The sequence below is a fragment of the Sparus aurata genome, chromosome 12 (genome assembly GCF_900880675.1).
Source record: "Sparus aurata chromosome 12, fSpaAur1.1, whole genome shotgun sequence".
Classification (NCBI taxonomy): Eukaryota; Metazoa; Chordata; class Actinopteri; order Spariformes; family Sparidae; genus Sparus; species Sparus aurata.
The window spans coordinates 2,901,349-2,912,909 of record NC_044198.1 but is presented as its reverse complement, the minus strand read 5'-3'; the positions used below and the strand labels follow the sequence as shown (position 1 = coordinate 2,912,909).

Here is an 11,561-nt window from a genome sequence, read left to right as displayed (position 1 = left end):
ATGGCGCTCTTGCTTGTGGTGATTTCGGAGGAAAGACACCGCCGCCGTCCTTCTACTTCCAGCTCACAGCCCCGGGAAATAAATCTCGAGCCTGCGCAGAATGCAAATCCGGATCGATCTGATGGACGTATACATGCACGAATGATGCGACTATCAATCGAATAATCTAGGTGTTTAATCCGGCTATGAGAAATCCAATCTGGTCCGATTTTAGTCAGACTAAGGTGTATAAATGCATCTTAAAAATCCGATGATAGTCGGACTAACCCAATAATTTGGTTTTCTCGAGTTTCATGTAAACACACTGACTGATGGCTTCTGCTATAAACACCTGGGATGAAAAAATAAGTAGGCAGGTGTTATTACTTTCTGATAGAGTAGAAAGAATTTTGGTTTCAAAGTGTCTCATGTCCTAGTAGTAAGGTGAATCTCATATAAGCAAGGGACTTTGATACAAGACAGGAGTTAGCCATCCGGTGAAGGCCCGTCCGTTCACTCAGTACCGCAGTTTCTTTCACTCTCCCTCTTTACCCTTTTTGCCTCCTCCATCAACAGGGTTCTTTTTTTGCAGTATAGAGGTTCTACATTATACCAGTTGTTCCCTTGGAACCTGGGATAGTGACTAGGGAAAACAATGCCTCTTCCTGTTTTGGTTGCACAATGGCAGACGTACTTCCTTTGTACTGTAATTTGTGCTTTATTTGACCAAATCACACTGCAAAATTTAGGTAAACCAATAGCTATGCTGATTTTGTCATTTTTCCACAGCCATTACACTGTCCAGTATTATTACTATATACTTCAGAATATTAAGTTAAAGCAAAGGAGTTGTATGCAAGTAGGAACACAATGTTGAGGTGTTTTTCCCTCGGCTGTAGCTGGAATCTGTCATTCCTGAAAATTAAGTTAAGTTAGCATCCCAGCAGAAGAAGGAAAAAAAAGAAGAGAGAGTCTGTTATGAATAGGACCAAAAACATACTTTCCCACAAAGCAATCTGAATAGAATGAAATATTTTATTTATTTATTTTTGACCAAATACCTGGACTTAACGCACTAAACTAGCATGTAACTTACAACATCCACAGAGCAGCTAGCATGACTGGACTTTTCGTCTTTTTTTTATTTTTCCCTTAACCGGAATATGCATCAGTGTCTGTCCCCAGATGCCACACATTGGCTGCCCAATTGGCTGAAGAGAACCCACTTCATCACATTGTGCTCAATATGATTGTATATGACATTAAGGGTCTTTTATTAGGAACACCTGTACAGCGTAATGAAATCTGATACAACAGCCCTACAATAAAACTTACAATAATCAACCTCATACTGTTGCTGTTAGAGTATGAGAGATATGTTGTTATACTTAAGGGTCTACTTTGAATTGGATGGTATCATGTTAAAAAGGTGTTCTAACTAGAAGTTTTACTCTTGTTCTGATTCTTAATTGAACATCAATCAAAACATTTGCTTTCAATTTTAACTACGGATAGCATGTGAAGTGTTTATTGTTGTTTTGTTTATTGTATTATTTCTTTAAGAAAAGGGTTTACTCTCAGAGGAAGAACTGAACTGAACTGTTAATATTACCAAAGATAATTTTATTGTTTTGTTTGGGAAGGGCTACCAACATACAGTCTTAACTGTTTTTGTCAAATACTTACCCTTTTTAAAGAAGATTTGAAAATGGAAATGAGAGTCAGGACATAGGAATAATGATCCCTTTATCTTTTTAAATTTGGATGCAATAGTCTAACAATGGTATAGCTGCCTATTTCCAATATACCATTCGCTTCTGTTTTTGTAATTGTAAATGTCAGCTTTGGTGATTGGAGTGCACATAATGAAAACAAATGTAGCAGTTTTATTTTTGTTTTATTTTATTTTGTTCTGCAGACCATCATAGGGATTGTTCAGGAGTTGCCTTAAGAATGACATCCAAACCGTGAGTATTTACTTAAATAAATGACTTTTCTGTCTAATGCTAAAATTAATGCAAGACTACTGTATGTGTCTCTCTGCTGAAATACAAGGAAAAATATGCAATAGATAGTTTCACAAAAAGAAATAGGAAGGAGATATGACAGATAAAATTATTAAAAACATGACCAAAACAGCATTCTTACCCTCTTAACTGTGGCTCTCATCAAAGGCAGCCTTTCATTGCTGGCATATACCTGCTCATGGCTGTGGACACAGTTATCCTTCCAGGGAAAAGAGGTAAGTTTGGTATATTTTTTTCCTCATTTCCTCTGATAGCCTAGTCTGGAAGACATGTTTATTCCATCAGTATTCTATCAAGTAAATGTCCCATTTTGCTTTTTAATTGGACCTGGAAAAATTATATAACTAATACAAGTTTGTTCCACATCTACTGTGCAATTTCTGCTTTTATTGAGTATGTTAATCTTCCAGACATCATGAGTAGCTTAAATGAGTAGGAATTCTGGTATTTTAAAACTGAATATATATATTTTTTGATGTGTAGTGATTTATACTTATCAAAAGTTTGGACATCCGTACATAGTGCATAGACAAGTGATAAGGGGGTGGAGTGGACCTTGGTACAGGTAGCTCTCAAGCCTTTGCTGGGGGTATTCAGACTGTGGGCAGTATTATCAAATTAGTCTCAAGAAAGAGGCCAAAATCAAATTGGCTCGCTGAGTCCCATGTTGTCTGACCTAGAGAGCTTACGAGAAATTGACATGGACGTCTTATTTCACAGTTTGTGGGTTGGTACTCCAGATACCCAAATGTATGTGTACAAGTCCTGAAATTTATACCTATGCATTTGCCTTATTTTCAACATAGTCAATATTCAAATGTTGCTCTTGGAATGCATAACAGGATAGGAGTGGCAGAAAAGGAACTGTACAGTACAGATTGTGCCTGTCTTGACATTCCTCTTTTTTGTTAGTGACAAATGCAGACATCGCCTGTGATTACACTTCATATCCCATCTACCCGTTTGCCTTCAGGACTCACACACACCACCTTGGTAAGTTATATCAGATAATTCAGCAGATTGTTTCAGAGTAACTTTGATTAGTACCTCTGGTAGTCTGGATGACTGTTTTTCTGTAACAGGCAAAGTGGTCAGTGGCTACAGGATCCGAGATGGAAAGTGGAGCCTAATTGGGAGACAGTCCCCTCAGCTACCACAGGTATGTTTTCACATGAGATGTCCCATATGTGGCATGCATGTACCTTGAACGATTCCGCCTTTCTGCCCTAAATGTCAGGGTACCCCAGTAGCCAGGTGGTTAAAGGTGCATCCATGGCACATTATTTCACTGTCACTGGTTTGAGTGCGCCCGGGGACCTGGGTTACAGTGTCATCCAAAATTATTCACCCCCCTTGAACTTTTCCACATTTGTCAAGGAAAATGATACATGGTTTTAATTTTTTTTTGTGTGGTGTGCAAAAATATTCATCCCCCTTTACTCTGATACCCTTAAATAAAATCTAGAGCAACCAGTTGCCTTCAGAAGTCACCTAATTAGTAAATGGAGTCCACCTGTGTGTAATCTAATCTTTGTGTAAATACAGCTGTTCTATGAAAGCCTCAGAGGTTTGCTAGAGAACATTAGTGAACAAAGGTTGGTGAACACCAGACAGGTCAGGGATAAAGTTGTGGAGAAGTTTAAAGGGATAGTTCAACATTTTTGAAAATTGGCCCATTGCCATGATCCCTCTTGTCATAGCAGTAGGTTCGTTACCTTTAATTGTCGGTCCAAGCTGCTTTTAGATCGGCGGAGCCGAGTACCAAGCGGCGCAGCTACGCTACAGAGGCTAATGGAATTTCTTGGTTTCCCTCATCAAACTCAGCAAATACACAACCAAAAAACACTGTGGTCGACAAGTTGTGACCTGCACATTCACCACGCTATGAGATAATAACGGAACATTATGAGACGTGAAGCAAATACTCGGATCTACTTTCTTCAGTAAACCACTGGTCGGAGTGACACAGTGTGCGCATCTCAGGCAGTGCCGTAGTTACCTGTGCTTGACTGGATTATCATCGCGGGACGTATTAAAAACTTTTAAAAATTTTTCAGAGTGTTGTGCTTCATCCAATCATGGTTTACATGTGTATTGTAAAATGTTGCGGTAACAAGCCGAAAAAAATGGAGCAGAGTGAAGTTTCACCAGATACCAACCACAGATGAGGACAGGATGAAACAATGGCTGTCAGTGCTGGACATCGATCCCAACACTCCTGTAGAAGTGTTCGGGAAAATGTTTTTATGCTCCGACCACTTTTTACCAGAGGACTACGGGAAGCCACACAGAGGAATGCCTTGAGTGTACTTGAGCAATACTGCCATACCATCCGTCAACATTACAGAGAAAGCAGACGTGGTAAGTGACTACTGCATTTTTCACTCACCAATCTCTCTGCTGTAGGCGTAGGTTTGCATGCCCCACAACTACATCACCAGTTCATGCCAGCTCTGAGTCTCTCCTCAGCTCCTGGCTGTTCACCAGCCTCAGCCTCTCTTCTCGCCCTCTCTTCTTCCAAAACCTGCAGCTCTTCTTCTGTGTGTTCTGGCTGAAATAAATACGGGTGTGGATCTTGGTTGGTTAAAAAGTCGTCCTCATTGTCCATCACAAAGTCTGCCATGATCACACTTCGCTTCCTCACAAGTTTTGTTGACAGAAGTATCTGCAGTAAACGTGCGCTTTTGAAATCACTCCGCCGAGCAGCCGTGTCTGGAGTGTGAAGTCCAATTTTACCTCTAAAACAACTCCATCTTGTAACGTTCCGTTATTATCTCATAGTGTGGTGAATGTACAGGTCACAACTCGTCCACCACAGTGTTCTGGAGTTTTTTGGTTGTGTATTTGCTGAGTTTGATGAGGACAACCAAGAAATTCCATTAGCCTCCGTAGCGTAGCTGCGCCGCTCGGTACTCGGCTCCGCCGATCTAAAAGCAGCTTGGACCGACAATTAAAGGTAACGAACCTACTGCTATGACAAGAGGGATCATGGCAATGGGCCAATTTTCAAAAATGTTGAACTATCCCTTTAAAGCATGATTAGGATATGAAAAAATATCCCAAGCTCGCAAACATCTCGCAAAGCACTGTTCAATCCATCACCTGAAAATGGAAAGGGTATGGCACAACTGCAAACCTACCAAGACATGGCCGTCCACCTAAACTGACAGGCTGGGCAAGGCGAGCATTGATCAGAGAAGCAGCCAAGAGGCCCATGATAACTCTGGAGGAGCTGCAGAGATCCACAGCTCAGGTGGGAGAATACTCCACAAATCGGGCCTTTATGGAAGAGTGGCAAGAAGAGAGCCATTGTTGAAACAAAAACAAACATGTGGAGGAAGGTGCTCTGGTCAGATGAGACAGCCTTTTGGCCTAAATGCAAAACGCTATGTATGGCACAAAACTAACACTGCACATCACCCTGAACACACCATCCCCACCGTGAAACATGGTGGTGGAAGCATCATGCTGTGGGGATGCTTTTCTTCAGCAGGGACAGGGAAGCTGGTCTGAGTTGATGGGAAGATGGATGGAGCCAAATACAGGATAATCATGGAAGAAAACCTGTTAGAGTCTGCAAAAGACTTGAGACTGGGGCGGAGGTTCACCTTCAAGCAGGACAACGAGCCTAAACATACAGCCAGAGCTACAATGGAATGGTTTAGATCAAAGCAAGACTTGAAACTGACTTGACACTCTCCATCCAATCAGACTAAGTTTGAGCTATTTTGCAAGGACAAATGGGCAAATATTTCAGTCTCTATATGTGCATCACTGGTAGACTGGAGACTAACCCCAAAAGACTTGCAGCTGTCATTGCAGCGAAAGGTGGTTTTACAAAGTATTGACTCGGGGGTGAATACTTTTGCACACCACACTTTTCTGTTTTTCATTTGTAAACAATAAATAAATCCATGTATCAATTCCCTTCCACTTCACAATTATGCACCACTTTGTGTTGGTCTATCACATAAAATCCCAATGAAATACATTTACATTTGTGGTTAAAATGTGACAAAATGTGGAAAGGTTCAAGGGGGGTAAATACTTTTGCAAGGCACTGTATGTGTTACACCCATCTCTGTCCTTACTTCCTCTCTCTGCTTCTTCACCAACAAAGGAAAAAAAAACAGACAGAAACCCAGTTCAGGCTTTACCCTAAAACATGTCTTAACAGGAGCAGCAGATTCAGGATTCCAACTGTTGACACAGGATGTATTTTAGAGCTCAAAGTTCCACTCACAAACACTATAGTTATGTGCATAAGATTGAAGAATAGTCAATGGTGAACTCCCATTTAATGTTGAAATGACTAGCTGAATTATCAATTAGTCAATGAACAGGAAGTCAAAGTAACAATTTAGCATTTTTGAGAATGATATACAGTATATTTTCTTTCTTGCAAAGAGTAAAGAGTAGCTGATCAGTAACACTCTCGTATCCGTATGAAAGTATGAAGCAGGAGCTACCAGCCATTGAGGTTAACTTAGAGTCATAACTGGAAAATTCCGAAAAAGATGGCCTTGCTCTGTCCAATGATAACATGTTGCCTATCAACATGTAAAACAAGCCTTTGCTTTGTGCAGACAAAACTTGCTGTGGTATATAGCCACTCTCTTTCTCACTCTCGGTTTTAGCTGACTCTACCTGCATTATAAAGGTATAAGTATGCAGTAAAGCTATACTTCACCTTTCCAGGGGTGGACTGGGACAAAAATTTGGCCCTGGACTTTTTGGTCCAGACCGGCCCACTACAATCCGCGCGCAGATATTGTGCCAACTCGCCACGTTGATGTACATACAAACACACAAGCTCTTAATAACACCACTATACTAAACAATATCCCTTTATATTCTGAAGCATTGAATAAAATAAATGATAACTACACAATGTGTTGCTCACTTGCTCTTAAGAAGGATACTGGAGAAAGGGTGTCTGGGTTGGGACGGGTGAAATAATCTGTGGGTGGGCTCACTGGGCTGCTTGGGGTCTCTGGTGAGATCATCTCCACAGGAGATGATGTACTGGGCCTGTCGCCTATCACAAGCCTGGACATGAAAAGTAGAGGAATAGTGTGGAATAGGTTAAGTTTGAACAAAATTACATGCACATAATGTGTCTGCATGCAATCAGAACTTTGGCTAGTTGGCTAAAGTATGGAAAACAATAGTATAATGATCTAATAAATGGACAAACACTAATTTTATTTTAGATTGACAGTACAGCTCAACATAATGTATAGACAATGAAGCATGACATAAGAGGAAATACTTGTAATTTGTGTACTGCATCATGAGTAATATGTATGCAGATGTTTTATTGTAACAGTAGTTAATCAGCATTTTAACTGTATAATGTTAAACTGTTGAAAGGACAATAAACCATAAACACTGACTGAAAAAAATATGTAAAGCATACATATTTGTTAAGTTGTTAGATCAACGTCCTTCATGACCAAATTGGAGTGTGGACACGAAGAAAGGTGCATGTTGGCACTTTAAACACTTTAACTCTGGTGACCTGATTTGGGGGATGTCATTATAGGTAGAAAGGATCAAAAACTGTGAAAATAGCAGATCTACATGCTCAAAACACATCACATTGCAACATGTGAGTTGTAAGCTTGTAGATCTGCAATTTTGTGTGGCATCCTTTGATGAAAGTATGAAATAGGGCTTAAGTGGTTAACCACTTGAAAGCAACTAATCAATTAATCAGGACAATATATGAATATGGTTATTGTTTTCCAATACTTTAGATAACTAGATTTAGTTGTAACACACCACACCATCCAGAGTTTGCTATTTATTATGTCAGGTAACGTTCATAGACAGTTAAGCAACCGTTCTGAACCATTTATTTTAATGAATGTTTATCCACACCATTCTAGAAGACACATACCTGCTTACCGAGGTATCACTACCTCCTTCACATGGTGGAGAGACCCCCTCAACACTTATTTTTTCGGTCTCCTCCTGCACCATTAGGGCAGTGGTAATGGGAGCCTCACTCTCTTCAGACTCACCGTCAGACTCACGTGAAGGACCCGCTGCTGAAGCTGCAGCATCGGTGTTTTTACTTTTAGCAGTCTGTGCTGCTAGAGCTTTTCTTTTCCTTTCCCTCAATTTTTCCGCACCGCCTTTGCGTTTTTTACTTTCCTTCTCCATTTTTGTTTTTCGTGTGTTGTTGTTTTTTTCTCTCGCTCTCTCTCTCATCATGGACTCCTCATCATTAAAAGTGATTGGACGGGGGGGGGTCTAGAACATGCGTGGGTGGGACTCTTGGGCCTCTGTAGCCTCTCATAGGGCCGTTGGACCAGGTATTCTGTAGACAGACAAGCCACTGGGCCAATCGTCACCTCTCTGCTGTGTCTGCAGCTGAGCACTGTGGGCCGAGCCGATGCATGTCTCTCTTCCCGGGCCGGGAGAGTTACAATAGTTTCCAAGGCAAGGTCAGGCATGGCAACAAAAAAAAAAAAAAAAGTTAAATAAATAAAAAAAATAAAATAAAAAATGGCCGTCCATTGGCCCATTAGTGACCGGCCCACCGGTACTCCCGATGGCCAATCCACCCCTGCATCTTTCTTGGTTCAGATCACAGTGGCTCCCAAGAGAAGGCTGTTAATGCAAAATGGTGGCACACCTAATGATGTTTTTCCCTGTTGTTGAGTTTTTCCACTGGCATACTTGTCCACACTGAATCAAACCGATTTGCATTTCCATGACCAAGTAGTGCCGAGCCAGGCTATGGATGGACACTCCAGAGTGGGGTCTAAGTTCGCCCACCTTGGCTTTAAGCAGGCTGCCATGACGTCTTATGACCGTGCCCAGGGTATAAAATTAGATTTTCAGGCACTCAAGTGTTCACAATCACGACCTTAACTAACAGATTTCCTGTAGTAAACACTGAACAGCATAAAAATAATTGTTAATTGCCCAATGATTAGTAGGGAACTATTTAAACTACTACTTCTTCCTCTTCCTCTACTACTCATAGGTGTGATTGGCAAAGGACAAAAAAGCAGGAAAATATATGACTCCACTATGCCTCTCATTACATTTAGTTTGTCCCGTCGTTGGCTTCAGCTAAGAAAGAAATAGTTCGCCCCACATGTCCAAAATTCTTAGAACACAGTGTTTCCCCGACATTTTTTGTAGCAGTGGTGTTCTGAGTCAGTAACCTAGAAACACTTAGGGGGTCCGGGGGCATGCCCCCCCAGAGGAAAAATTGAAAAATAACAAATGAGGCTGTGTTTGAAGGTGGGACGTCAGGAATATTTAGGTTTGTTGAGAAATCCGATATTCCAGTGTATAATTGGCCGTTTTTGACTATTTTTGATTTTGCCATTATATTTCACCTTAAAACTATTTACTTGGTGTCATTATTTTCAGCACAACCTCACATGTGTGACTGTACAGTTATTTTTTTTATTTAGGCATACTTTATTAACACAATGGACCTAAAATCACACAAAAAACACATAAAATCTGAGTAGAAAAAGTTAGATTTTTTTACTGTGAAAACCACAAATATGTTTAACAAACCATTTTTTATTACTTATAATGCAAATATAAATTGTTGTTTGCTAAAGATGTGCATACATTTTAAAAATTTACAAAGTTATATGTAACTATTTACATTTAAATGCAGGCAATGCTCATTCATCAGTCTCCTCATTGTTTTGAGTCATTAACCAAAAAAACGACTCCACTACACACTAAACACACTACACCAAACACTACATAACACACTAACTATTAGGGGTGGGAAAAATAATCGATTCTTAGATGAATCGCGATTCGGACTTGGATGATTCTGAATCGATTCACAAATGTCAAAAATCGATTTTCTACATGTTAATTGACAACGTAATGTTGACGGAATGCAAGAGACGGAACTCAGAAGTGCGGAAGTGCAGCGCCCGGACAGTTGATGGCGTGCACACAACAAAAAACATGGGATGTATTGTGAATGTCTGTATTCACAAACAACTCATGGGTGGAACGTCTGAGGCATTTGTTCACGCCGAGCGGCTCGAGAGCAGCGTGGAGACCGCTGTTGGCTGTTAGCTGTTGGCTGATAGCTGTTGGCTGATAGCTGTTGGCTGTTGGCTGTTAGCTGTTGGCTGTTGGCTGTTAGCTGTTGGCTGTTGGCTGTGGCGTTGAGTGCGCAGCGTCCAGGTTAACTTGCGACACCTGTAACTAACTATCGGGTATTTCTGTCATTCCGCCGTGCGTTCAATTGGTAACTTAAAGCCATCGTTCCCAGCCGCATACATCGTTTTTAAGCTGATTCCAAGTCGATGTGAAAACTGTACACTGTCAAACAGCCCACACAGTATGTTGAAATCCAGCCCGAACTCAGCGTGAGGTCAGTCAGCTGTGGCAGAGTGTGAGACGTCCAGATCAACCTGTGATACAAACACCTGTATCGACCGTCGACCAGCTGCAGCTGTATTAATGTACTACATGTATGCTGCTACAGGAACACTTTTCTTTTACCTTTTGGTTCTTTGCAAAGCTGGATGTTTGCTGGCAAATGTGACCTTCCAGTTGACTTGCCACATTTCTTTCGTTTGTTTTATTAATTAAACATATTGGAAGTAAATTAAGTGCGGATCATTAGAAATACTTTGCTTTGAAAGTGCCAGGTAGTCACACAGTGAGAAAAAAGTAAGAAGTGATTAGCAAACTCAGATTTTATTTATTTATTTATTTTAAATCGTGCATGGAAATGTACATAAAAAACTTGCTGTATCGAGATGCATCGAGAATCGATTTAGAATCGAATCGTTGACCTCTGAATCAGAATCGGAATCGAATCGTGAGGTGCCAAGAGATTCCCACCCGTACTAACTATACACTCCAAACATGCTAAATGTCACAAATCTCTCAACTCTCAATATCGCTGTCTCTACACCGACCGTCGTTGCCTGTCATTCATCCGCCTCCGTCCCTCCCACAACTTCCTGTTCCTCAACAACCAAACTTGCTGCTTGGACGCTTTCGTGACAAAAGCCCGTTTTTAAGCAAATGTGACGGCAATGTTCGCGAAAAAGCGTGGTGGACATTATTTACCCTAAGTCCAGTTTTGGACGTGCCGGTGGGTCAGGTCCGTCTTCTCGGGAGGTGGGCCGTGTGGGTGGGCTAGCAGCTAGCTACACACGAACATCCACAGATTCCGATTCCACTTTGTTGTCTGCGCGTCTCCTGATCTCCTCAGACCCGAACAGACTCGGTCCGGACTCTTTAGTCTCATTAATCCACAACAGTCAGTTTAGATGCACAGAACAGAACAGAACGGGCCCGAACTGCCAGCAAAATCCCGGTCCAGCTCACGCCGCTGCAGGTATAAATCAGCTTGTTTCTTAAGGTATGTCGTGGCTTGAGCTCTGCAGTGATTGGCTCTGGTGCGCACGTGGCTACGGTGTGCAGTGATTGGCTCTGGTGCGCACGTGACTGTGGTGGCTCCGGTGGACAATGCTCGCTGAATTTGTAAAGCATTTATGAAAAAATTTATTAACGGCATCATTGCAGTCCAAACAAATGCGAAGT

At 41.3% G+C, this 11,561-nt stretch overlaps 1 protein-coding gene across 2 annotated transcripts in view; it reads left to right on the top strand.

Moving 5' to 3' along the window:
* pam (peptidylglycine alpha-amidating monooxygenase) overlaps positions 1-11,561 on the top strand; it is a 75,502-nt gene that overhangs the window by 16,431 nt on the left and 47,510 nt on the right. For both annotated transcript variants that reach the window (XM_030435636.1, XM_030435635.1), the window contains exons 9-12: positions 1,898-1,946; positions 2,154-2,221; positions 2,919-2,999; positions 3,089-3,165. In XM_030435636.1, the coding sequence (XP_030291496.1) occupies positions 1,898-1,946; positions 2,154-2,221; positions 2,919-2,999; positions 3,089-3,165 (275 nt within the window). The remainder of the gene's footprint in view (positions 1-1,897; positions 1,947-2,153; positions 2,222-2,918; positions 3,000-3,088; positions 3,166-11,561) is intronic.